This window comes from Nannobrachium achirus (genome assembly GCF_963921795.1).
Source record: "Nannobrachium achirus genome assembly, chromosome: 13".
Classification (NCBI taxonomy): Eukaryota; Metazoa; Chordata; class Actinopteri; order Myctophiformes; family Myctophidae; genus Nannobrachium; species Nannobrachium achirus.
Window position 1 is genome coordinate 6,672,316 of NC_137833.1, and position 27,667 is coordinate 6,699,982.

The 27,667-nt window shown below is 44.1% G+C and overlaps 1 protein-coding gene across 1 annotated transcript in view; it reads left to right on the forward strand.

Annotated features, from left to right (window-relative positions):
* thbs2a (thrombospondin 2a) overlaps positions 1 to 27,667 on the forward strand; it is a gene marked incomplete at both ends in the record, with an annotated part of 100,690 nt that overhangs the window by 27,007 nt on the left and 46,016 nt on the right. The window contains 3 exons of the mRNA XM_080740096.1: positions 12,428 to 12,984; positions 16,182 to 16,266; positions 26,820 to 27,019. Of these exons, the coding sequence (XP_080596222.1) occupies positions 12,428 to 12,984; positions 16,182 to 16,266; positions 26,820 to 27,019 (842 nt within the window). The remainder of the gene's footprint in view (positions 1 to 12,427; positions 12,985 to 16,181; positions 16,267 to 26,819; positions 27,020 to 27,667) is intronic.

The following is a 27,667-nucleotide window of genomic DNA, read 5'->3' on the forward strand; positions in this document are numbered from 1 at the left end:
AGTGCCACGCTGCGAGCTTGTAGATCTGCTATTTTTTTTATTTTATTTTTTTTAATGTGAAGATTAGAATTTTGACCTGATTCTATAAGTGTCTTTTGAATCCTTGTAAGGTTTTTTGAAAAACCCATGTTTCTATGTCAGCAATCTGGCCAGCCATCGTCAAAGAAAAGGTCCTTTTCACTTAACTGGAGCTCAGTTAGTCTGTTCTTGAGAGACTACTATGTCAGTGGTTCTCAAACCTTTTCATGTGAAGGACCCACAAAATATATTTGGCCACGGACCCCCATCTCAAAATATTTAGTTCCAGGGACCCCCCCCTCCCCCCGAAGCAAAATTTGAGTTACAAACGTTGGCTTTAAAAACACATACAGTATATTCAAAGATGTGCACACATTTTCACGACTTTTTCAAAAATAGCAGATCTACAAGCTCGCAGCACAGCACTCTGTGCCGCGCTGTGAGCTTGTATATCTGCTATTTTTCAATACTTAAAGCATTCAATAATTCTAGGCCTAAATGGGTTTTAATGGAGGGCTCCAAACCTTCAGCTCCGTTGCAACTGAAGAAGGTCCGACGCTGTGGCTTCATCGCTGCTATTGGTTTTCCAGAAGTTCAAAAATATGTAACTTAAGCAAAACCATGGAAAACAAAACTCAGCAGAATAATTGAGAGTCTGGGTCATTTTGTCCTCAAACTCTTTGATGCTCGTCTTTCATCTTTTATATTTATACTCATAGGCTTACCATGCAATGCAGTGGTTCTCCAGGGGGGGTCCCCAAATTATTTGTGGGGGGTCCCCGGATGATTATCTTATTGTGCAACATTGTTTTCTCACTCAACAGTAAACAAACCAACATAAGGTTTAAGTGTAACCTAACTCTGAGGAGCCCCTAGGGGTCACGGATCCCCTGTTGAAGACCCCTGCATTACTATATTTACTCTTTCTTTGTTGTTTTCTTGTGTTTACTCCTATAGCTGTATCTCTTCTTCTGTATCGTAACAGCGGTGACCCTACTGCCATGACAAATGAATTTCCCCCACCGGATCAATAAAGGTCCATCTATCTATCTTATCTATCTTGTAAAGAAATATTTCTCGAGAGAGAGATTCACTGGCTCTCTGTGCTGTGCACACGCAATACCCACTAGGGCATTCACGAATAGTGATTTTTAGTATTCGAATTATTCGACCTCAAAGTATTCGAATAGTCGAATATTCCACAGGACTGGCCAAACTGGCAAATATTAAGTAAGCAAGAGGCGGACATTGTGAAAATAGCAGATCTACATGCTCTGTGAGCATGTAGATCTGCTATTTTCACAATATTTATCTACGGAACCGAGTGCTTGTCAGGGTGGGGGTCCTCAGTTCCACCCGATCCCCAAGTTTTCATCCCATAGATTGGGATGAAATCAGCAGCACATTATCCCATAGCTATGGCCGGTTTGGGCCCAATCGCCCCAGTTAGTTGGGGCTTTGGGTCGTTTATTAGCCTTTCCTAACGCTGATAGAATGTGTTGTTTGGGGCAGATCAGCCTTCATTATGGGCAACTCGGTCACGTGACCGATGTCATCATGTTGGCGGTGGTTCGAATCTAGGCTACTTGATTTTCTGAAATGATTTCCACCCCTTTTTTAATCCCAAAAGCTTTCCTGTGGCATTTTCGTGCCGACGTCTTTATTAGTATCAATACAAATCCAACCCAATGTTTTATAACCACAATTGTGACGTGGTTATTCCTCTGGTTGATTCCCGCACCGCCCCACGGCCTGTGGGCCACGGGATCAATAAAGGAATCTATCTACCAATCAGTCAAGTCTGTACAACACGGCTTTTTAATGTACAGTACTTTTTTTTTTTTTTAAATCGTTTTCGTACGTGTCAGCCTGTATTATGACATTCCAGTTCTAATTTTAACATGATAGATAGTGTAGTGGTCAGTGCTGGTGGCTCTAAGGATTTTTGCCTCTTACCAAATGCAAATGGTAAGGCAGGTTCGAATCCGGGAGAGGAAAGAGGTGGTCATTTAATGATTTGACTGCAGCGTCTCTGCATTGGCTTTTTTTTTGCTTAAAAGTACATTTGATATAACTAATATGTATAAATAATGTAAATATAAATAGATAATTGCGACCGTAGGTCGCATTTACTACCAAAACCTCCACCGGCTGTCCGTCTGTCTGTCTGTGAGTCAGTCACACTTTTGCCCTGCTCATATCTCCACAACCGTTGCCCCCATCCATGCCACATTTTGCACACACACTCCTTACCTGCCAAACTACAACCTCCAAGGACCCCCGGAGCTTCAGGGACCCCCAGGTCCCTGGGGGACCCCCAGGTGTAAAAAATGACCAAATGTGCAAAAATGACCAAATGACCACCCCAACGGGGCTGCTCACGGGGAATTCCTGGGGACCACCCACTCCTGCTGCTCCAGAACGGATGCAAAAGTGGTGACGCCCCCAGTGGAGGACCCCCTCCACTGCAGCTCACATAAAATGCCGTAACTCGGCCTAGGAGCGTCCGGGAGAGCCGGGGCCGGTACCTATTCGTCCGCCAAGGCAACGCGGAGACCCCACCCCTCATTTCTCACATGGCCCTCTTCTAGCGCCACCTTCAGGCCGATTTTTAAAACACATTTTTGGCCACTGCTCCTACAGTTTTGGCCCTAAAATCACACAAATTGCTACACAGTATGTCTACACTCATCCCATCAACATGAATCTGTCCCATATAGCGCCACCTTCAGGCCGATTTTTAAAAACACATTTTTGGACACTGCTCCTACAGATTTTGCCCTAAAATCACGAAAATCACTACACAGTATGTGTACACTCATGTCATCAACATGGATCAGGAAGATTTTGGAAAAACACATTTTTGCCCTATTTGTGGAGATAAGTGACCTACGGTCGCTTATCTCCCGATTAGGGAGTCTTACTGGTTAGATATAAATGCAAGCAAGCTGTGACCCTTGTTTGGAATGTTATGTGTCTGTCATTCAATATGAGTTTTTATAAGAGGCTTAATAACTTTTATTCTCAATTTACCATATTGTTAAATGGTGCATTGATCTATTAAGACTATTATTATAAGTGAGCTTGTAGATCAGCTATTTTTGGCAAATAGATTTGGTAGAGAGTGAAAAAAGTATCAAGTACGTATATTATTGCGACCGTCAGGTCGCAGTTACTATCAAAACCTCCATCGCCTGTCTGTCCGGGGGGGCTGTAAATTAAAGTATCAAAGTTCGGTGCAAGTTACACTTTATTCTGACTCGCCTTTTGACGCTGAATCCAACTAACCCGGTCTCGTGTCTCTACGACGCTCCTAACTCCAAAGGTCAAGGAAAGGTCAATCTAGGCTTCAAAACGGGCCCTCTGTCCTTAAAATCAATAGAAAATTTTTAAAAAATCCTTCTGTTTCAGGCAGGGCACACTTTTCATGTTTGAAGGATGCCCGATCCAACGGAATTGGTTTCGTGTCTCTCCGACACTTTAAACCATTTCCGTTTGCGAAAAAGACACGAAATTTGCGCGCCACGAAAACGATGACACATTTTTTTGGATAAAAAACACTTATTCCGACTTACTTTTTGACGCCAAGTCCGTTGGTGCTGGTCCCGTTGTGTGAAAATCTTTCGGTCCGTTTCTAACACTCCTAGAAGGGCTAGCGCGGGTTCTAGAGGGCGTAGAGACAAAAGGCAAACAGATTCTTGATCCGCTCACCGAGACGAACGCGCTGATGTGTGTTTCATTTCTGAGCGACCCCTAGGGAGATAACTCTAATTCCAACTAGGGTTAGCGTTCACTCCGTACAGGAACATCGTAGGGAGATGACACACACATCAGCGTGTTCGTCTCGCAGAGATGAACGCGCCTATATAACTCTCCTCGCACACATACACTCCTGTGAGGAGATTGATATCTTTGGCGTGCTGGCCAAAGCCCTCTAAGGGCTATAGACTCTATGAGCCTTGTGAAATTGGAGATCCCAGGGGAAAGAAGGTTGTAGAGGAACATGTGAGACATCAAAACGTTCGTCTCGGAGAGCACTACAACATATCTCAGAACCGAGTTCTGACGTCTTATCGTCTTTGAGTTGTTAAGGCTAAAAGGCTAACCCTAGGCTAACTAGGGTTGGCGTTGGTTCACGAACCGATGCATCTCATGGGCTCAACTTTTAGTATGTTGTAGAGCGCATTGAGATGCACGCGTGGATATGTTTTTCGTTTCTGTGCGACATTCCCGGTGCGACGCTAGGTTTAGCCTTCTTTTAATTACTAGAAAATCACAATAGAAATATTGGTTTACTGAGTGTCGACCTGAGGCTTAAAATTACATGTAGTTTTGGATAAAAAATATACCGGAACACCTAGTGACCCGGAACTACCTAAAACACACCAGGAAGTGGCTATTTGAGGCACTTCCTGTTACTCGATTGAAATAAAACCTGTATATTCAGATTCAGCGCACCTTTTTAGGGGTGTCGCGTCCACAGGAAGGGGCGGAGCCATTTGCAACCAAGTCCTATATTCATAGCTCCTCATTACCTTTCATTTGATATGTGGTACGTCTCTATCAGCCTTAGTGGTAAAGTGGTGCTAAAATTGGCTCTACATGGTTCTCATCGCGGTTCACTAATATTCTCTGTATCGTTCCAATTTTAGCCCAAAAATTGAGAGAGAGACGTGAGAGAGAGAGAGAGAGAGACAGACAGACGGACGGACGGACGGACTGTAGGAGCAGTGGCCAAAAATGTGTTTTAAAAATCGGCCTGAAGGTGGCGCTAGAAGAGGGCCATGTGAGAAATGAGGGGTGGGGTCTCCGCGTTGCCTTGGCGGACGAATAGGTACCGGCCCCGGCTCTCCCGGACGCTCCTAGGCCGAGTTACGGCATTTTATGTGAGCTGCAGTGGAGGGGGTCCTCCACTGGGGGCGTCACCACTTTTGCATCCGTTCTGGAGCAGCAGGAGTGGGTGGTCCCCAGGAATTCCCCGTGAGCAGCCCCGTTGGGGTGGTCATTTGGTCATTTTTGCACATTTGGTCATTTTTTACACCTGGGGGTCCCCCAGGGACCTGGGGGTCCCTGAAGCTCCGGGGGTCCTTGGAGGTTGTAGTTTGGCAGGTAAGGAGTGTGTGTGCAAAATGTGGCATGGATGGGGGCAACGGTTGTGGAGATATGAGCAGGGCAAAAGTGTGACTGACTCACAGACAGACAGACGGACAGCCGGTGGAGGTTTTGGTAGTAAATGCGACCTACGGTCGCAATTATCTATTTATATTTACATTATTTATACATATTAGTTATATCAAATGTACTTTTAAGCAAAAAAAAAGCCAATGCAGAGACGCTGCAGTCAAATCATTAAATGACCACCTCTTTCCTCTCCCGGATTCGAACCTGCCTTAGCATTTGCATTTGGTAAGAGGCAAAAATCCTTAGAGCCACCAGCACTGACCACTACACTATCTAACATGTTAAAATTAGAATTGGAATGTCATAATACAGGCTGACACGTACGAAAACGATTTAAAAAAAAAAAAAAAGTACTGTACATTAAAAAGCCGTGTTGTACAGACTTGACTGATTGGTAGATAGATTCCTTTATTGATCCCGTGGCCCACAGGCCGTGGGGCGGTGCGGGAATCAACCAGAGGAATAACCACGTCACAATTGTGGTTATAAAACATTGGGTTGGATTTGTATTGATACTAATAAAGACGTCGGCACGAAAATGCCACAAGAAAGCTTTTGGGATTAAAAAAGGGGTGGAAATCATTTCAGAAAATCAAGTAGCCTAGATTCGAACCACCGCCAACATGATGACATCGGTCACGTGACCGAGTTGCCCATAATGAAGGCTGATCTGCCCCAAACAACACATTCTATCAGCGTTAGGAAAGGCTAATAAACGACCCAAAGCCCCAACTAACTGGGGCGATTGGGCCCAAACCGGCCATAGCTATGGGATAATGTGCTGCTGATTTCATCCCAATCTATGGGATGAAAACTTGGGGATATATGTTTATTTTGGGGGTCACGGCCTAAAAAGGTTTGAGAACCCCTGGTATAGAGCATTAACAAATTCGTCCACCAGGGGCATTGACAACTCATTCTTATGACTTCCTATCTAGCCAAGCTATAAACTATATGTTATAGAAAACTATAACAAAAAAAAATAAAAAAATAAGCGAATATTCAACTTCGGTGAACAACGTCAAATAATGACTTTGATATGCGAATATTCTAATATGTGGTGAATGCCCAAGTACACACGCAATAACCACTCACAATCCTGCCCTTAGGCTCACAAATCCTCAGCTCCATTGACTCTGAGAGAGTCTCTGGATTCAATCAACACTCAATATGTTTGAGCGGTGCACCTACCTCTCCAACATTTGACTGAGCGTGTCTGTCTGTCAGCTGCTGCAATACTGCTGGGTTCTCCGGTTTGTGTGTTTATGATTTCATTTTAGGCCTATTATCATTTTTCAGTGTTTTCTGTCACATCTCAATTTTGGATTTCACCTCCACCTCACCTTCACAGAGTAAACTCCTCGGTTTTAATTAAAACCTGAGAGTGTACTGTTGTAACCCATCGGACCCGTAGCGGTATGCCTTTGGTTAGTTGTACATTACATTCCCAGGGCTACAGAATGGAAAAGAAGTACAGTGAATACATTTGTCGACGAGTGCTGTTATTCTAAACGGAATAAAAGGCAGCATACCTTTTACTCGATATTTCAATACTCTTGTCACCTGTGGCAGTTCTTAATGTTATCATCTCTAGCGATTGCACAACGTTTCAATCATCACTCAGCAGCATTTGAAGGCTTCGTCATGTTTTTACAAACCATTTGTCGGTGTCTCACTCTCTCTCTCTCTCTCTCTCTCTCTCTCTCTCTCCCCAGCTTCAGTCAGATACTATAAGTGCTACCAGTTGTTGAAAGGTTACTGCTCCATTTGGTCAAAAACTGTCAGTTATTGCCCCGTCTTTTTTGTTTTGTCCTCCCCCTCTTTTAAATCAGTTGCATTCTTCCAAACGACGCACACCACCATGACTAAGGTGTGCTTTAAGACTTGTCTGTGTCCATTCCTCTCTGGAACGTCCTCCAGGATTGAGTGAAACCTTGGCAGATCCGTCCCGACACCAAGGCCCGTCCTCGCCAAGCCAAGAGGAAGCATCCAAGACATCTATTAGAGGTCATTTTCACTGTGGAGCCCGCATTACGGACATAGCAGGGATTTCTCATTCTCTGTTTATATTCACTGCTTTTACCTCATTGATAACAAAAAAAAAAAAAAAGCTATTGGTTTACACTGATATTACACAGAGATATTCAAATTTGACTTACAGTACGTGGAAGTATGTTATGTAAAAAGACAAATGTAAAAATAGTTTGATCATAATGATCATGATTTGTTAGGTTTTAAGGCAGTGGTTCTCAACCTGTGGGTCGGGATCCCCAGGGGGGGTCCACAAATTGTTTTGGGGGGGTCCCCAGATGATTAACTTAATGTGCAACATTGTTTTCTCACTCAACAGTAAACAAACCAACATAAAGTTTAAGTGTTACACTACAGTGACAATTTAAGGACTTTTTAATACCTCTAAAATGACAAATTAAACATTGGCCAAATTGTCAAATTGTCAAATATTAGAGTCAGAAATTGTGAAAATAGAGGGTATGCACGTGACATCATCATCATACCTGGAATATATGCGGGAACGCCTACTGAGTGGCAAAAAAATAAATAAAATACTTTCTGGCCTTGACAGCCCCTACATCCAAACATTAAAGTCCTTTCTGATTGCATTAAAGGACGTTAAACTCAATTTGCCACTCGGTTTGCCCTCTATAGCTGATCTATGTGATCAATGAGCATGTAGATAAACTATTTTTTACAATAGAACCGTGTTACCATGCTTGTAGTGTGTGTGTGTGTGTGGGGGGGGGGGGGGGGGGGGTCCCAGCTAAAATAATTGTGATTATTTTGGGAGTTGCTGCCTTTTTGGAGCGGTGAAAGCGCTCCCAATAGACAGGTATGTCCGTGGGTATGTCTGTGGGTGGGTGGGTGGGTGGCTGGGTGGCTGGCTGGCCGTGTCCGTAGCCTGGCAATACCTTGAGTGGCCACACACAACACACTAGTTAAAGGAGGGGCGCTGTTTTGTGCAGGCCAGGCACACTCAACACACACACACACACACACACACACACACACACACACACACACACAGGGTATAGCTGCTCAGATTCACCGCTCCACTTCGAACCGAGGTTTGATTTTTTATGATATCTTCTGCATAGTGTTGTGTTCTATCTGTCTGTCATTCAATATTATATAAAACAGGACCTCAATTGAAACAAGCCATAGGCCTTGTTGCAGTGGCGAAACTAGCCCCCGGTGTGCCCCGATGCGAGATTTTCACCAAGTGCCCCACAACAACAACAACAACAACAACAACAACAACAACAACCACCTTTTTTCTACAGCGCAAATGCAGACAGCGCAAATGCGGGACACCAGGCTCCAACAGAAGACATCTACACACTCGCCATCTAATTCATGACAATATGTAGCCCAACCAAGTAGTGTCTCACTGTCTCCATCTCTCTCTGGTGCTAATGAACTCTTCCCTATGGCACTCCAACACAACAACTCTGACATTAGTCTTCACACTACAAACATCACCACGCCGTTTTTTCCAAAACAGCATTATAAATATCATCCATTAAGACAACTAGGCCTACATTAATGACAGCACACAGTTTAATTGACAGTGATGCATCACTGCAAACCAGCATTATTTATATTAATTACTTAACTCACCTGCTAAAGTAAGGTGGATGACAACAACAAGACCAGTTGGGCACGTTTTGTTCCATATTCCACAGTGTCTTGGTTTTAGAGAGCATGGCAAATATTAACTGTTCCCCAAAGTCGTGTGTTGAAACTTTATATTCCATAATGCCCGAGAGTGTTGTTTTTACTTCAGAAGTTCAGAACGTCTCTTCAGCCTGTGTTCCGTCAGCAGCACTAAGGGGCCCTGTCATAGCTTCCTGTCATACCAGTGGACATTTCAAAACAAGAGTCATTGTATTGGATATTTGTAAAGTGATCATTCAACACATGTTTTATTTTGAAATGGTAGCAGCCTACTACAGGAAATAGATGCAACAGATCAGGACAGAAGCGGCTCCGTCTGTATACATTGTTATTATTAGATTATTTATTTTTTCTCCTCCACCTGCGTGTGCCCCTGGACGTCACGGGCCCTAATGCGCATGCGTCGGCTGCGTCAGCGGTAGTTACGCCCCTGCCTTGTTGACCTTGTACCATTCAACTGTACTGTCATGAAACTACCTTTTCCTATGCAAACTTCTAATAAAGTCTTCAATCAATCAATCAATCAATCAATCAATCAATCAATCTAGATAGATAGATAGATAGATAGATAGATAGATAGATAGATAGATATTAAACTGTATTCACCTCACAAGGACAATTCAGTTGCCATGGCAGTAGCCTGCTTATTCTATTTGACCTCATTTATACTTCATTGTGTAATGTCCTTGATCGGGGGCCAACAATAGCAGACCTGCAAGCATACAGATGCGCATAATTCTCCGCAAGAAAGCAGTAGCCATAATAAATTAAAAGGTTTCCACCACAAAGAGGTGGACTATATAAGCTGTCTTTGATAGAGGTGGGGGGGGGGGGGGTCAGAGTGACCATGGAATGAGAAAAATGACGCCATCAGAACGGAATTATGTAATTCGGTTTCCATGCGCAGCAGCGGCAGCACCGACCGGTCCGACCCACCAAAACCCTCTGAAACCCGACCATGGACAGCGCGCTGTGCGCATCACAGCCACAGGGCTGTATATAAGAGGAGGTGAGTGTGTGCGCTGAGCTCCACATTACCAGCAGTCATCTGTCGCTGCAGTCCGGAGAGAAAGGAGCTCTGCTGCTCCCCCAGGCAGCCAAACACTTACTGTGTGGATTTATAGCAGTGAGCCTGACTGTCTGTCTGACTGTCTGAGTGGATATACTACTACTATTATCACCGCTGTTACGCATCGGGCGTTACGCACGGCACAGGACGCACGCCGTTCCACTCACACATAGGAAGAGGAGTTCATTTGGGTTGTTTTATTTTCTCTCTCTCTGACGGATCCATACAGTTTAAAAAGGAAAAGAAAGAAGACACTACGTTTTCGTCGCAAGGTAGAACAATTACCCCTCTCTCTCTCTCTCTCTCTCTCTCTCTCTCTCTCTCTCTCTCTGTCTCTCTCTCTCTCCCGTTGATAATGTAGGCTAAACATTTATTTTATTTACGTATATTAGCATACTGTTTACGCACTCAGTTGGATGTATAGCTTAAGTTAAGTGCAGACACTGTTTGGACAGCTGGAGATTTCAATCCGCTGTGATGTGGTTCATTAATTGACTAGCCTAGTCTGTGATGATGAGAGCAAAGCAGCCCAATTAACGTTTCAATTGGATGAATGACGATCACAGGCAAAAGTATAACAATAGCAGCATTATATGGAATGTTGTGGTCAATGGATAACAAGCATTCTTCTGTTGTTTTGAAGGAGATATGATACTGAGGAGAGGTCTCTACTGGCTGCCCATAGTAATTCATTGCCTCCAAGCGTTAACTCAAGGTAAACTGAGACCATATTTAAAGGGGAAGACCACCCATTTTCAATATTGAACTATGTCATTAATATACCTTAGAGGAGTTGTGTGGAAAAAAAAAAAAAAGTTCCCCCTCTTCTGTGTTGCCTAGAACTGGAGGATTGATTTTGGCGTTTGTATTGCAAATTACAACTTGATGACATCACACATTGTACTTTACAATACAAACCCCCAAATCAATCCTCCAGTTCTAGGCAACACAGAAGAGGATGAACTTTTTTTGTATTTCCACACAACTCCTCTAAGGTATATTAATGACATAGTTCAATATTGAAAATGGGTGGTCTTCCCCTTTAACTTCATGTATGAAAAAAAGCAATGTATCTCATTGGTATTGTTGTTACAGTGAATGTTGATAGTGTTGTGTTTGTTGTTATAATAGCTTAATCCAGTGGTTCTCAAAGTGGGGTCTAAATTGACCCATACAAGGCTGTAACTCTGACAGTGTACAAATGGAACCAAATGAACCCAGACGGGTTCATTTGGTTCCATGTGTACACTGTCAAAGTTAAAGGATTAGTTCACCTCAATGGATTGCTCACCATATGGAGACTTGGGTTCAATAATATGTTTTTGGTTTATGTCGCATTCCTACAAGCCAATCATTTTAGGAGAGTCTTTGTAGGCCCATTGATTCCGGACGGGGACCCAAATGCTTTTGGGTCTCCATCCGGAATCAATTAAGGTGAAATTATCAAATAATTGGCTTAGGAATGCGAAAAAAAAAAAAAAAAAAAAACTAAAACATATTGAACTCAAGACTCCATGGGGTGAGTAATCAATAGGGGGGTGAACTACTCCTTTAAGGGGAGACCTTGACATTTGAAAGTTTGGGAAACATTGGCTTAAAGAGGAAGACCACCCATTTTCAATATTGAACTATGTCATTAATATAACTTAGAGGAGTTGTGTGGAAAATAGAAAAAAAGTCCCCCCCCCCCTTCTGTGTTGCCAAGAACTGGAAGATTGATTTTGGGGCTTGCACTGTAAAGTACAATGGTGTGATGTCATCAAGTTGTACTTTACAATACAAACCCCAAAATCAATCCTCCAGTTCTAGGCAACACAGAAGGGGGGGAACTTTTTTCTATTTCCACAAACTCCTCTAAGGTATATTAATGACACAGTTCAATATTGAAAATGGGTGGTCTTCCCCTTTAATAATCTTGAAATTGTTAGCTCATTTTCCCACTACATACCATTTCAGTACAACATGTGTGTATATGGTTAATTATGAATTATAACTGATTAATTGCAGTGGCGTCAGTTCAGCAAAAGCTAAGGTATGGCAACATGACCGGTGTCTTGCACAAGACACCAGTCATGTTGCCATACCTTAGCAACAGGCATGATGAATTTATTTTATGAAGTACATTTAATTGTATTTATCATCTATAAAATGTACTGAACTACAAGCACACAACGCCTCGCGAGTGTGCTTGTAGATCGGCTGTTTTCACTAGTTTTGTGCGACAGTCTTGTATGACGAAGCAGGGCTTTGCTTTACCAAAAGACGTACACATTTGAAACATGGAGATTTCGAGGTTTCTGCCCGACAGTGACGATATTTTAGTGATTATGTTGCGAGGAAAACGTTGAGATAATAGCCATTTTGGTTAGAACCCACTTTGAAAACCCCTGCAACAATAGACGCCTCTGATTCATTGAGTTTGTTTATTTCCCTCCTCTCTCTGCTTTCCCTCGTGGTGTGGTGAAGATGGGGAGCAGGAGGACGAGACCCAGTTCGACCTGTTCGAGGTCAGCCACATCACGCGCAGAACCCTGGGCGCCAAGCAGTTCCGCGGCCAGAGCTCCGACGCTCCCGCCTACCGCTTCATCCGCTTCGACCAGCTGCCGCCCGTGAGCGCGCCCATCCTGAAGCAGATCCTGCAGCAGATCCTCACCAACGAGGGCTTCGTCTTCGCCGCCAGCATGCGCCAGGACCGCGCCTCGCGCGGCACCCTGCTGGCGCTGGAGGGGCCCGGCGAGGGCCAGCGGCAGTTCGAGATCGTGTCCAACGGCCGCGCCAACTCCCTGGACCTGGTCTACTGGGTGGACGGCTCGCAGAACGTGGTGTCCTTCGAGGACGTGGACCTGTCGGACTCGCAGTGGAAGAACGTGACACTGCACGTGCACGGCGAGAACGCCCACCTCTACGTGGGCTGCGCGCTCGTGGACAGCTTCATCCTGGACGAGCCCTTCTACGAGCACCTGGTGGCCGAGGGCGGACGCATGTACGTGGCCAAGGGTTCCATACGGGAGAACCACTTCAGGGTAAGAGAGAGACGTGGTTTCAATATAGGCTATACCAGTAAGACTCCCTAATCGGGAGATAAGCGACCGTCAGGTCGCAGCGTGATTTTAGGCCAAAATGTGTAGGAGCAGTGTCCAAAAATGTGTTTGAAAAAATCGGCCTGATGGTGGCGCTATATGGGACTGATCCATGTTGATGAGATGAGTGTAGACATACTGTGTACCGATTTGCGTGATTTTAGGGCACAAATTGTAGGAGCAGTGTCCAAAAATGTGTTTTGCAAGAATCGGCCTCATGGTGGCGCTAGAAGAGGGCCATGTGAGAATTGTGGTTTGGCAGGCAAGGAGAGTGTGTGCAAAATTTGGCATGGATCGGGGCAACGGTTGCGGAGATATGAGCAGGGAAAAAGTGTGACGTGTGACGTGTGACTGACAGACTGACAGAGGGACAGCTGGTCGAGGTTTTGATAGTAAATGCGACCTGACGGTCGCAATCATGCACAGCAGCCATATCCAAGAGAAGTTGTGTCTCTTCTCACGTCCTTTCAATGATGATTACCAATGATGCTAATGAAGGCTCTGTTCCATTTCATGTGGCACAGTGGTTATCAAACCTTTTTTTTTCAAGGACCCTCATAACTCTGACAGTGTACAAATGTGTACTCTCAGAGTTACACACCTTTTGAGGGGTCCTTTGGGATTGGAAACCCCCAAGGAACCATGAGGGTCCCTGGACCACACTTTGGGAGAGTGTTTCCAGTGAGCCAACATGCACTAAATCAGCACCTTGACTCTGACAGAATGGAACAGAGCCTTCATTAGTATCATTGGTAACACTGACTCTGTTTGAGCAGAATGGAACAGAGCCTTCATTAGTATCATTGGTAACACTGACTCTGTTTGAGCAGAATGGAACAGAGCCTTCATTAGTATCATTGGTAACACTGACTCTGTTTGAGCAGAATGGAACAGAGCCTTCATTAGTATCATTGGTAACACTGACTCTGTTTGAGCAGAATGGAACAGAGCCTTCATTAGTATCATTGGTAACACTGACTCTGTTTGAGCAGAATGGAACAGAGCCTTCATTAGTATCATTGGTAACACTGACTCTGTTTGAGCAGAATGGAACAGAGCCTTCATTAGTATCATTGGTAACACTGACTCTGTTTGAGCAGAATGGAACAGAGCCTTCATTAGTATCATTGGTAACACTGACTCTGTTTGAGCAGCATGGAACAGAGCCTTCATTAGTATCATTAGTAACACCTGTGAAGGAAGTGAGAAGACACCCAACTTCTCTCCACAATGGCTGCTATATATCCCGCTTTTTAGGACACTATATCCACCTGTTTCCGTGAGAATTTACTGTAGAATTATTTGTGGGACACTTCCGGAGAACAGCAGACATACAAGCTCACGTCGCGGTGGCATCGCAGATGCAACCATTGTGAGCTTGTAGATCACTCTTGCCTGCAGTGCCGGAACTGTCGCACTCCTTCTGCGCAAATTCATGATGGGACGTTGGAAAGTTGTGGATTGACCCATTTCTCAGAGTGGCGACCATAGCTCCGGTGTCAAGAGGCATCGCTTGGCACAGCGACACCGCAGCTACACCGCAGCACTCTGGGAAAAAAGGTCCATATAGCAGTGCTTCTCAATGTGGGGCCCATCCAGGTCCTTTTGAGAGGGTTCCCAGGGGGTCCCCCAGCTATAGATCATCCAGGTCCTTTTGAGAGGGTTCCAGGGGGTCCCCCAGCTATAGATCGTTGAAATGGACCCTTACAGGTGTGTTGAGACCTTTGCACACAGGATCAGACTTTCCGCATGGAACACACGTGACAGTAAATGAACACATGTTGTCTCTATGACCTCATAGGGACCAGATTTGTCCACATTTGGACAATAACACGGTGCCTTTCTTTCCGTGCGGAAAATCTGACCCTTTGTGGAAAGGCCTTAAAGGAGTAGTTCACCCCCAAAATGACTTTTTTTCTATTGATTACTCACGCCACGGATACTTGAGTTCAATAATATTTTTTGTTTTTTGTCACATTCCTATGACAATAATTTGATTACAATAAGTTTACCTCCATTGTTTCCAGATGGGGACCCAAATGCAATTGGGTCCCCGTCTGTCAAACACAAATTATATATATTTCTTTTTTAAATTGAACTCAAGTCTCCATGGCGTGAGTAATCAATAGGAGAAAAAAAAAAGTTATTTTGGGGATGAACTGCTCCTTTAACTCAGAGATTGTTCCAATAGGGGTCCATTTGGTTCCATTTGCACACTGTCAGAGTTACGGGGGGGTCCATGGATCTAATGCAAATAAAACTCGTAATCAAAAAACATTTTAGAACCACTGGTTTATATTCCGCCGGGCTATTCATGCAGAAGAGCTTTTTCAAAGGGTTGCAGGAACTTGAGTCACCAAATCTGGGTTATTAACTTGTGTGGTCTCCTCCATTGGCACTTGGTTGGACTTTTTTAAACTCTCAAATACCTGGAACGCGCCCGAGTCGCGTTAGATTTTAACCACTTTAACCATTATTTTATGCTTTTATTTTAGAAAAATAGCAGATCTACAAGCTCACAGCGCGGCACCGAGTGCCGCGCTGCGAGCTTGTAGATCTGCTATTTTAGAAAAATCGTGAAAATGAGTGCAAGTCTTTGAATATCTTTGACCCGATCTTTGACCTGACTTCTAAATCCTTCCTCTAAATCATGCTGTTCTCAAACCTTTTCATGTCAAGGACCCCCAAAATTACAGGTATTTGGCCACGGACCCCCATCTCAAAATATGTTGTCCCAGGGACCACCCAGAAGTAAATATTTGAGTTACAAATGTTCGCTTTTAAGTAGATATATTCAAAAAACATGATTTTTCAAAAATAGCAGATCTACAAGCTCGCAGCGCGGCACTCGGTGCCGCGCTGTGAGCTTGTATATCTGCTATTTTTCACTGGTTAAAGCATTCCATAATTCTAGGCCTAAATGGGTTAAGAGGCCCAGTGTTGTCCCCCAATCATACGTTGTAGGAAACATTTTGTGGTTTTACCTAAGCCTACGATTCACAGGCTTATTTTACAGCAGCACAAGGCTCCCCGCCATACCCAAACACCAGCCCCTGTAAAGCCACCAGAAATAGCAGAAACATAATAGAAAGTGCCACAGCTGTCACAGTGACAGGTCTCTTATCGTCGCCCACTCACAGGGCCTGCTGCAGAACGTACGCTTCATCTTCGATACGCCGCTGGAGGACGTCTTGAGGAGCAGAGACTGTGATGTCACCAAACCAGGTAGGAAGGACTGTCTTTATTTTGTATGGTCTATGGCTGAATTCACACATTTAAAGGAGTAGTTCACCCCCAAAATGACTTTTTTTCCATTGATTAGTCACGCCATGGAGACTAGAGTTCAATAATATTTTTGGGTTTTTGTCTCATTCCTAAGACAAAAATGTGATAACAATAAATTTACCACCATTCGTTCTGGATGGGGACCCATTTCGAAACGGGTCCCCATCCGGAATCAATGGGGGTAAATTTACTCAAATCAAGTTTTTGTCTTTGGAATGTGACAAAAACCCAAAAATATTATTGAACTCTACTCTCCGTGGCATGAGTAATCAATAGAAAAAAAGTCATTTTGGGGGTGAACTACTCCTTTAAAGGACAGCTCCGCCCTAAATCACTTCTAGGCTAATTTTCCTACTTATATTGATCCAAAAAGACTGTCCATGGGATCTATTAGGCACAAATGCCCCTGTTGTCCAGTTTCCCCAGCAGAACCAGCAGCAGCTCTCATAGCATAGAGTGGAGCCTATAAGCCTATCGCTTTTACACTATTTGTTGTGATCAAAGGTGATTTTATTTTTCATGAATGTGGTAGTTGTCATTACAAACACATCCATGTCATCGTTGTCCCACACAAGCCATCACACTCTGCCAAACGGATGTTATGCTTTTATGTGTTTTGCCAAGTCCCGGAAAAGATGCCCTGTGATTGGCCAGTACAGTCACTTTGTTTGGCACTTGTGCCGAATGCTTAGCCCAAAACATTATTTATGAGATTGTGGTGGCTTTTGAACACAACACATAGAGTAAAAGTGATAGGCTTATAGGCTCCACTCTATGCTATGAGAGCTGCTGGGTTCTGCTGGGGAAACTGGACAACAGGAGCCTAATAGACCCCATGGACAGTCTTTTTGGATCAATATAAGTAGGAAAATGAGCCTAGAAGTGATTTAGGGCGGAGTTGTCCTTTAAGGCACATGTCCAAAAAAAATCACTGTCCAATTCATTCTCTATGGAAGTCAAGTCCTTAAGCCTCGTCAAAACGTGTGACTTCCATAGGGAAGTAAAGTATAAAGTATAAAAGCATGTGCCTTAAAGGTTCTACGCCATGCATTTAAAAATAATTTATATAACATTGTTTGTGTCCCAAAAACATTTTTCAAAAGTTCTGAGGCTAAATTACCACTCCTGAATACAGAGCCCCTGTCATTTCTGCCTGGCTTTCCGAGCATTTTCAGCTGCAGTACCACCTTGTCCTGAGTGGGAGGACTGTGCTATTGAGCCAGTTTTGGCCCCACACTCCTCCCCACCTCCTGCTCAGCAGGCCTGCGCACCCGTCCCCAACCCCCACTCAGCACAGCAGTAGCAGGAGGTCCCGATTGTGATGTCTCAATCAGGCCTAAAATCGGACGGCCCGTTCTGAGACCTGCTTACATAGATCTGCCCATAAACTGAGAAACAAACAATGGTCAGAAATAGGACTTTGTGAGGATATAACGTGCTGGTGGGACACAAAAAAAATACATAAAAAATTGGTGTATTGGTGTATGGTGTAGTCCCTTTAAATGTGTGAATTCAGCCTAAGTGGTTTAAATCAGTATTGTACCAATGGGAGGTGGTAGAGAGCACACTACATGTTTCCCACACAATTGCGGAGTATTTATCAGATTTGCATGGCCAAGAGCGTATTGGAGCGTACAATGCAGACGCCGTTGGAAAGTAGTTGCACATGAGCATGCGTCTGCGATTCGTTAAACAACAAGTGCTTGTATCATCAATAGCCCTCTTCCATTGTCTGAATATAGCTCCTCGGGTCCATCTTTAAACCTCAAAAACCTGGAACGTGCCTGAGTCGTATTAGATTTTAACCTCTTCAACCATTGACAACCATTGATCTACAAGCTCACAGCGCGGCACCGAGTGCCACGCTGCGAGCTTGTAGATCTGCTATTTTTGAAAAATCGTGAAAATAATTGTGCAAGTCTTTGAATATCTTTGACCCGATCTTTGACCTGACTTCTAAATCCTTCTTCTAAATCAGTGGTTCTCAAACATTTTCATGTCAAGGACCCCCAAAATTACCTGTATTTGGCCATGGACTCCCATCTCAAAATATTTTGTTCCAGGGCCCCCCAGAAACAAATACTTGAGTTACAAATGTTCGCTTTTAAATAGATATATTCAAAGACTTGCAAAAAAAAATCTTGATTTTTCAAAAATAGCAGATCTACAAGCTTGTATATCTGCTATTTTTCAATAGTTAAAGCATTCAATAATTCTGGGTGTAAATGGCTTAAATGGGTCAAAGTGCTCGCAGATTTTGATATGTGGCAGGAGATCTCACACGGCATTGCGTCATGTTTACGGAAACAGCCGTGTCGACGCGGTGGCTTGAGGTCAGCCGCCGTGCCGTGCGGTGGTGAAACAAAAGGAGAGGCAGATGTTTAGGTTTATTTCCACTGGCGGCCGACTCCAGGGGTGATGCCCGGGGAAAGGAAAATAGAAACCAGAGTAAATAATATACTGTACAGCCGAGAGAGAGCCGGGAGACTCCGTTTCCATATGTATACGCACGCACGCACGCACGCACGCACGCACGCACGCACGCACGCACGCACGCACACACACACACACTCTCCAGACCGATGTATTGGTTTGGCCGATATATCAACCATTGTTTGACTTTTTTTTGTCGACATCAGTACCAGCAATTAGCCTACATTATGCAGCCGGCTGCGTCTCGATTTTTAACAACCTTTAACTTGGCATTTGGGGCAAGTCCTGACTCATGTCATTATATAGGCATGCCTATAATGACACAGCTATTCTGGGGCATGTTATTATAGGCTTTTGAGAAATCCCCCCAAAATAGCAGATTTACAAGTTCAACGACTGCATGCTGTGCTTGTCGAATTTTCTATTTTTGAGAAGCCTTAATCAGAGACTTTCAAATTCATTAGAAGTGGTTTTGACAAAATATCGGTAGATAGGACTCTCCTAAAGCCCCAAAACCTGGCACCAGTCGGGCTTTAACAAACACACGCACGCACGCGCGCACACACACACACGCACACACACGCACGCACGCACACACACACACACACACACACACACACACACACACACACACACACACACACACACACACACACACACACACACACACACACACATGAAGTCATGCTTTTGGCAGATTGGGTTGCTTTGCTCAGCTGAAGTTTTGTGTGCTTTGGGAACGGCGCCTCACGGTCCTTCTCTGTGTCGCTCGCATGCGGAGCGCCTCTCTCTGCTGAGATGCTCCAGATTAGACCCTGGGAAATAGGACTTCCTCCCTTTAGACTGCAGGGGGCTTCGGAAAGGATGGGGTCCAAATTGGATCCTTACGGGTCTGTAACTCTGAGAGTATGTAACAAATGGAACCATTTGGTTCCATTCGTTACACTCTCTCAGAGTTATGGGAGGTCCTTGTAATTAAAAAAGTTTGAGAACCTGTCATCCTTCACAGCCCACCTATGATCACACAAGCTCTGAAACTGGGTCAGTTCCCTGGGACCTTTCCTGTGTGTGTGTGTGTGTGTGTGTGTGTGTGTGTGTGTGTGTGTGTGTGTGTGTGTGTGTGTGTGTGTGTGTGTGTGTGTGTGTGTGTGTGTGTGTGTGTGTGTGTGTGTGTGTTTTGCAAGCATGCACGTGTGTGGTTGTCACATTGCTTGTGCCACAATCAGCTTTGCACTCCATCTGAATGAGCGTATATGTATTTAATAAAGGTTTTAAAAAAAACATATATATAACACCTGGAAATTGTCTAGACATCGGTACCAGCCTGGACACTGCCCCGTTTTCGGTTCAAACGCTAGAGCAAAAAGACACTCTGAACTTCAAACAAAAGCCACACTCATAAAAAGTGTCATGACGGACATTAATGAGAACTAATAAATGATTTTTTAGAAGTCCCACTAACTTTTCCATTTTCTTTGTCCTCCCCCCTTTTCGTCTGACGGGAAATACAGGGAACGCTTATCAGTTACGAAGAATGCATAAATACTTTCACAGGAAAAAGCGTGCGTGTATTCTCACGTGTGCGCGCACAGTGAAACTCCCCTGTGATCTGAATGGGTCCAGCAGACTCTGAAAGAACCAAACCGTAGCCTTGGCTACAGGAGCTCTGTGGATATGACTGACTTATAGAACGACTCCTTGATTTACACTCTCTGGGCTCCTATTAATCAACGCCACTTTACGTGGCTGCAGAATCCTAATGGCTCTTGGCTGTTGCTCTCCTTTTGCAAAGACAACACCCAGCTAACTCTGACTGGCTCTTGCTTTCTGGGCCCCTCCGATCACTAGGACAACGCAGTTGTGTACGTACGGTAGGGCATTCACGAATGGCGATTTTTAGTATTCGAATTATTCGACCTCAAAGTATTCGAATAGTCGAATATTCGACAGGACTGGCCAAACTGTCAAATATTAAGTAAAGCAAGAGGCGAACATTGTGAAAATAGCCGATCTACATGCTCACAACGCCTCGCGTTGCGAGGCGTTGTGAGCATGTAGATCTGCTATTTTCACAATATTTATCTGCCGAACCGAGTCACATTAAATGTAATAACTACAATTCCAAGTGCTTGTCAGGGTGGGGGTCCCCAGTTCAAATATGTTTATTTTGGGGGTCACAGCCTAAAAAGGTTTGAGAACCCCTGGTACAGAATCAGCTAAAATGAGTAAACATTGATGAAATGTTACAGTTTCCCCCCCTCGGGGATAAATACAGATTTATTCAGTCTTATAATGGAACATGAAAGCATGAATATGACCCAAACATGTCTAACATGGGACGTCCTGTGTAGTGCCACTGGGTTCGTCCATATTGTTCACTTAAAGAGCACAGCTGGCAGACTCATTATGCTTGGGACGTTTATTTATTTGACAGACATTTACTACTCTTCTTCAACTAACTTCCTCCTTCTCCACACTCTGCCGCAGGGACGTGCTGGCCATTGGGAAAAGCGGGACAACTCCCGAACGGCCGGTTCATTCCCGGCCGGTCCGGGCCGGCCATTAGGAAAAAATTAAAATAAAATGTCTTCGTTCCATTTTGGGGGCTGTGCAGCCAACAAAGTAAATCGTCACTGTCGGGCAGAAATCTCCAAGTTTCAAATTTATAATTTTTTTCGCAAAGCAAAGCCCTGCTTCATCATACAAGGCCGTTGTGAAGTAGTGAAAACAGCTGATCTACAAGCACACGTGTGATTGTAGATCGGCTGTTTTCACTAGTTTAAATCATTTTTAAAATGATAAATACAAAACAAACGGTTTTGGACATACAAGGTTTCCACCCGACAATGACGAAATATATATATATATATAAAAAGAAATGAGGGCCTCTCCAACTCTTTTTCCCGGGCTGAATCAGGGGCCCAGCACGTCCCTGAATCAGGGGCCCAGCACGTCCCTGCTCTGCCGCTATGTTGAAACGGAGGATCTCAGGGAATCCTAAACTGTTAGGAAAGCCACGATATTTTCTCTGACAGATCCTGGCTTGGATCAAACCCCGGGATGATACTATTATTACTGCTGTGTTGTTGTGAGGAGGATGTGTGATAATCTGACCCCATGAATGTTAACTATTGAAAAATAGCAGATATACAAGCTCACAGCGCGGCACCGAGTGCCGCGCTGCGAGCTTGTAGATCTGCTATTTTTGAGAAATCGTGAAAATGTGTGCAAGAAACCTTTGTCAAGGACCCCCAAGATGATATGTATTTGGCCACGCACCCCGATCTCAAAATATTTAGTTCCAGGGACCCCCAGAAGCTAAATTTGAGTTAGAAATGTTCGCTTAAAAAATACATATATTCAAAGATTTTCACACATTTTCACAACTTTTCAAAAATAGCAGATCTACAAGCTCGCAGCGCGGCACTCGGTGCCGCGCTGTGAGCTTGTATATCTGCTATTTTTCAATAGATAAAGTTATTAGGGCCCCTCCACCTTGGGCCCCAGTAACTCAGTCCCACTTTCCTACCCCTTGTGACGCCCCTGCCTGTGAGCCTCCTCGGAAAGCTGACTCTCAAAGGCCTCGCTATTGGGGAGGTTTTGTATCAGGTTATCAGACCTTCCCCGTGATAACAGAACGGAATCGGATTTCGGATTCAGGTTAAAAGAAAAAAGAAATCTGTATAGCCGTTTAAGCCATTTAGACTGGGAACGTTAGATTCCCGGTCTAATCTAATCTAATCTATTCCACACCATGTTAGATTTGAACCACTTTAACCATTGTTGTATGCTTTAGCTATTGAAACATAGCATTTATACAAGCTCACAGCATGGCACCGAGTTTTGTGCTTTGAAGTCTTTGAATATCTTTGACACGATTCTATAAATGTCTTCTAAATCAGTGGTTCTCAAACCTTTTCCATGTCAAGGACCCCCAAAAATTACATGCATTTGGCCGCGGACACCCATCTCAAAATATTTTGTTCCAGGGACCCCCCAGAAGCAAATATTTGAGTCACAAATGTTCGCAAAAAAAAAAAAAAAAACAGATCTACAAGCTTGCAGCACGGCCCTCTGTAGCCGCGCCTGTGAGCTTGTATAGCTGCTATTTTTCAATAGCTAAAGCGTTCAATAATTCTAGGCCTAAACGGTTTAAAAGTAGGACAGATGGAGGAAGGGTCTGCATTCCATTCCAGTGAACCCAGACAGATCACCAGGGGATTCCACCGTGTTTATGTCTAGCAGAGCAGATAGCCATCTCATTCTCCAGTGCCTGGCTGGGTCTGACCCCGTGCTGGGCTCCTGGTCGGAAAGTAAACCTTACTTTGAACAGCGCAGCGTACGGGCCCAGGGGCGTCACACCAAATTCTGGGCCCTGGGTACAAGGATTCACTGCGGGCCCCCCATGAATGTTAACTATTGAAAAATAGCATATATACAAGCTCACAGCGCGGCACCGAGTGCCGCGCTGCGAGCTTGCATATCTGCTATTTTTGAAAAATCGTGAAAATGTGTGCAAGAAACCTGTCAAGGACCCCCAAGATGATATGTATTTGGCCACGGACCCCGATCTCAAAATATTTAGTTCCAGGGACCCCCAGAAGGCAGCAAAAGTTTTGTTAGAAATGTACGCTTAAAAAATACATATATTCAAAGATTTGCACACATTTTCACGACTTTTCAAAAATAGCAGATCTACAAGCTCGCAGCGCGGCACTCGGTGCCGCGCTGTGAGCTTGTATATCTGCTATTTTTCAATGGATAAAGTTATTAGGGCCCCTCCACCACCTTGGGCCCCAGTAACTCAGTCCCACTTTCCTACCCCTTGTGACGCCCCTGTACGGGCCCACCAAGTGAGAAGCTGAGTCAGTCGTCCAGGTGGTGTGTTGTGTTTACATGACAGACAGCCCAGCTCAGGCTCACAGGAATAAAGCGTGGCGTGATCTGCTGAAAGAAAGGACCAGGGCAACGGATGGATCGGCTTCTTTGGCTCCCCTTAACCCATTCAGGCCGGGTACACATTTTAGTGTATGGGAGGGGCTTACAGTACATGTACAGTATGTATCAACATATTTGTTTTTGTAGGCTAATTTCTGATTTGGGCCTAACTATAGGTTAGGCCTAGGCCCTAGAATTATTGAATGCTTTAACCAGCGAAAAATAGCAGATATACAAGCTCACAGAGCTTGTAGATCTGCTATTTTTTTTGAACGTTTGTAACTCAAATTTTGCTTCTGGGGGGGTCCCTGGAACTATATATTTTGAGATGGGGGTCCGTGGCCAAATAAATATCATTTTGGGGGTCCTTCACATGAAAAAGTTTGAGAACCACTGACACAGTAGTCTCTCAAGAACAGACTAACTGAGCTCCAGTTAAGTGAAAAGACAATTTTGACAATGGCTGGCCAGATTGCTGACATAGGAACATAGGTTTTTTCAAAAAACCTTAGAAGGATTCAAAAGACACTTATAGAATCGGGTCCAAATTCTAATTTTCATGACTTTTCAAAAATAGCAGATCTACAAGCTCGCAGCGCGGCACTCGGTGCCGCGCTGTGAGCTTGTATATCTGCTATTTTTCAATAGTTAAAGCATAAAATAATGATACGCAATAACGTGTAGCCGTTCCGAATAGGTTAAATCCATCTGGGGAACGTCTCGAGCTTGTTAAGCGCGTATTAGAAGTGCCCACTCATCTCAAAGGTCGCGAAGATTTATGACGATAGTGTGCTTTTCTCATCACGCATTGGAAGACGGCACATTTCTATTTTGAGTGCTCCCCCCCCCCCCCCCAACCCCTCAAACAACCCCCACCACCACCCATCACCCCCATCCCTCTCTGGTGGAAAGATTTAACGGCCCCCGAAGTGAAGACGTTTCAAATCGAATACCGCCGAATTGAACATCTGTTTCTTTAGAGACAAAAATAAGTGCTGCTTGGAGTCGCCGCCACGTTGTTTTTAGTCAGTTATTGGGAAATGGGAAACAAGTCATACAGCTTAGCTTAGTGAACAGGTTCCCTGGATTTTCGATCGCTGCGCCTCTCAAGTAAGTTTAACCGCCAATTTATACCAGACGACCCGGTTTGGCGGGGATCGTCCCGGTTTCATGCCAGCTGCCCAGAGTCCCGCAAAAATCTCTCTAAAACACTATTAATGTCCCAGTTTTCAACACTCACACTATGGTCAGGGAGCCTCAGGCCCAAAAGCCCAAAGAAAATGGTTGAACCTGTGATGTCATGACATACTCTTCATTTTTGTTTTTTCTATTCATTTGGTCACTAAGGTCCACAGAATGAGAGGCCTGCTCTGTCGGAAACATCGCAAAAATGAAAGTTATGGCCATGTATATTCACTGTCCCTTTAACTTCACTATACAGGGAAAAAAATACATCTGCTTTAAGTAGCATGTGAGGGGTCTAACTAGGTTTTTTTATGATTCCGAATCCATTGCAAGCATTTGTTTTGCATGAAAAAACATTCCTTGGGCTAAATCCGGCCCCTACAAAACTGTGGTTTAGTGATGAGTCATCACTTTTCACAATTTCGTGGGGGGGGCATTTTTAGCCCATGGCCAACTTTTTTTGCAGTGTTTCTGGCAGAGCAGGCCTCTCATTCTGTGTACCTTATTGAACAAATGAATAGAAAAAACTAAAATAAAAAGTATGTCATGACATCACACGTCCTCTAAAATGTTGGGCCTGTGGCTCCCCGACTACTACCAAATAGCCCTGGTTTCCCCAACAGTTACGCTTGTTTTGAGTGCCTACGTAAATATAGATGTTTATGGTGTTCTGTTGAAAGGTGCAGTCACTACTAGCCTAGGTGTGTCAAGTTTTAACACCATTTTCCGTCTTCCTGATGAAAACGCCAGGTGAAAACGACACTGCACTACGTCAAGGTAGAGCGCACCTTGTTATTTATACAAGGTTGCACTTGTTGATGGTGACGTCACCCAGAATGCTGGTCCCTCATTGGCTGTTGATGGTGACGTCACCAGGAATATTGGTCCCTGATTGGCTACGGGCGTAAACACAGACAGATACATGACAGATACGCCACTGGACGCAGTACTTGCGCACTCACTCTGCTGGTGCAAGTAATAAAAGTAGAAATTCAAGACAAGGTCAAATAAATTGTCAAAAATTGAGCCTGCAGAAGTTCTTTTATATACGGAAGGCAGGATGTGGTGTTGCCATCTTCCCCCGGACCCCCCTTCATTCATTCACTAACAAGTTAATTCACTCCTACTCCCACAGAGCAGTCTGTCATCTCATGTTCATTCTCATTGGCTACAAGCTAATTCTCATACGCCCTCTTACCCACAATGCATCTCAAGCGGTCTATTTAAGCAGCTTCCTGTTCTGTGTTCATTCTAGGTGTTTAGCTGTTACTACTGGTTGTGCAGCTGTAAAGGTTTAAAACATCCATGCACTTCCCTGTACTCCTCCCTGTGGAATGTAGTTGCATATGTTGATATGTATTGTTGTTTATGAATTGTACTGTGTTCTATGGATTATGATATGTGATATCTTAAATCATGCAGCTGAAGGTTCAATGTTATGTGCATGCAATCTGTATATCATGCTTTAAGGCCCATTCCCACTGGGCCAGATAACAGATAAAAAATCTCTTTCTCCAGATATGTTTCCATTCAAAGTAGATGGTAGATACAGATAAAAATAAATATCTGCCATAATGTGGCAGATATATTTTTTTTATCTGTCATAAATCTGGTATCAGATGATGTCTCATGTTCAAGCAGATAATCTGCTATATCACAGCAGAGCTACACCGCCAAACTAAAGTGCAATATCATTGCATAAATGGTAAATAGCATTACAATAAATTGTATGGTTAATCTAAATAAATGGTGTGCTTAATCCTGAGCAGTATATAAAAGAAATAGGGAAATAGCACATCTAATTTCAATGCGATGAGAGCCTGCAGCTCGGCTATTGGATAGATTTTTGGTTCCCGGTTTTCCCTTTTTTGTATTTATTTTTTCTAAAATACGGTCCAAGTTCCTCATGGTTCCTCTGCTGTCTCCCATCCGTCCAGACGATGCCAACACGGTGAGCGAGAGCACGGAGGTGGTGGACGTCAGTCCGTCCATCACCACCAACGTCATCGGCCAGAAGACGGACGGTGCGGGCGCCGACATGTGCGAGAGGTCCTGCGAGGAGCTCAGCACCATGTTCCAGGAACTCAAGGGTCTGCGCGTGGTCGTCAGCAACCTCATCGACGGCCTGCAGAAAGTGGTGAGTGATGCACATGGGCGATGTGCTACTAACCCCAGTGGTTCTCATACTTTCTTTACTTGTGTAAAATGTAAATGGTGCATTTATATAGCGCCTTTATCCATGGCGCTTTACAGAGATTGTTCATTACATTCACACACTCATTCATACACCGATGGCGCAGGAAACCATGCAAGGCACCAACCTGCTCATCAGGAGCAACTAGGGGTTCAGAGTCTTGATCAAGGACTCTTTATCACTAACTCTGGGGGAGCCCGGGATCGAACTGGGAACCTTCCAGTTGCCAAGCAGCCACTCTACCCCTGAGCCACTGCCACCATGCCAGTACCCATTTCCAGAGGTGTAAAGTAACTAAGTACATTTACTTGAGTACTGTACTTAAGTAAAACTTTGAGCAATAGAGGGTATATGTGCATGCGTAAAGTGAATGGCAAATTGAGTGGCAAAGTGAGTTTGTTTAATGCAATCAGACAGGACTTTTCTGTTTGGATGTACGGGCTGTCAAGGCCAGAAAGTAGTTTTTGCCACTCAGTAGGCGTTCCCACATAACTTCCGGGTATGTTGATGATGTCACACGCATACATTATTATATTGGCAATTGGTGGTATTGAAAATATATGGCATATACAATATTTAGCTTACCTATCC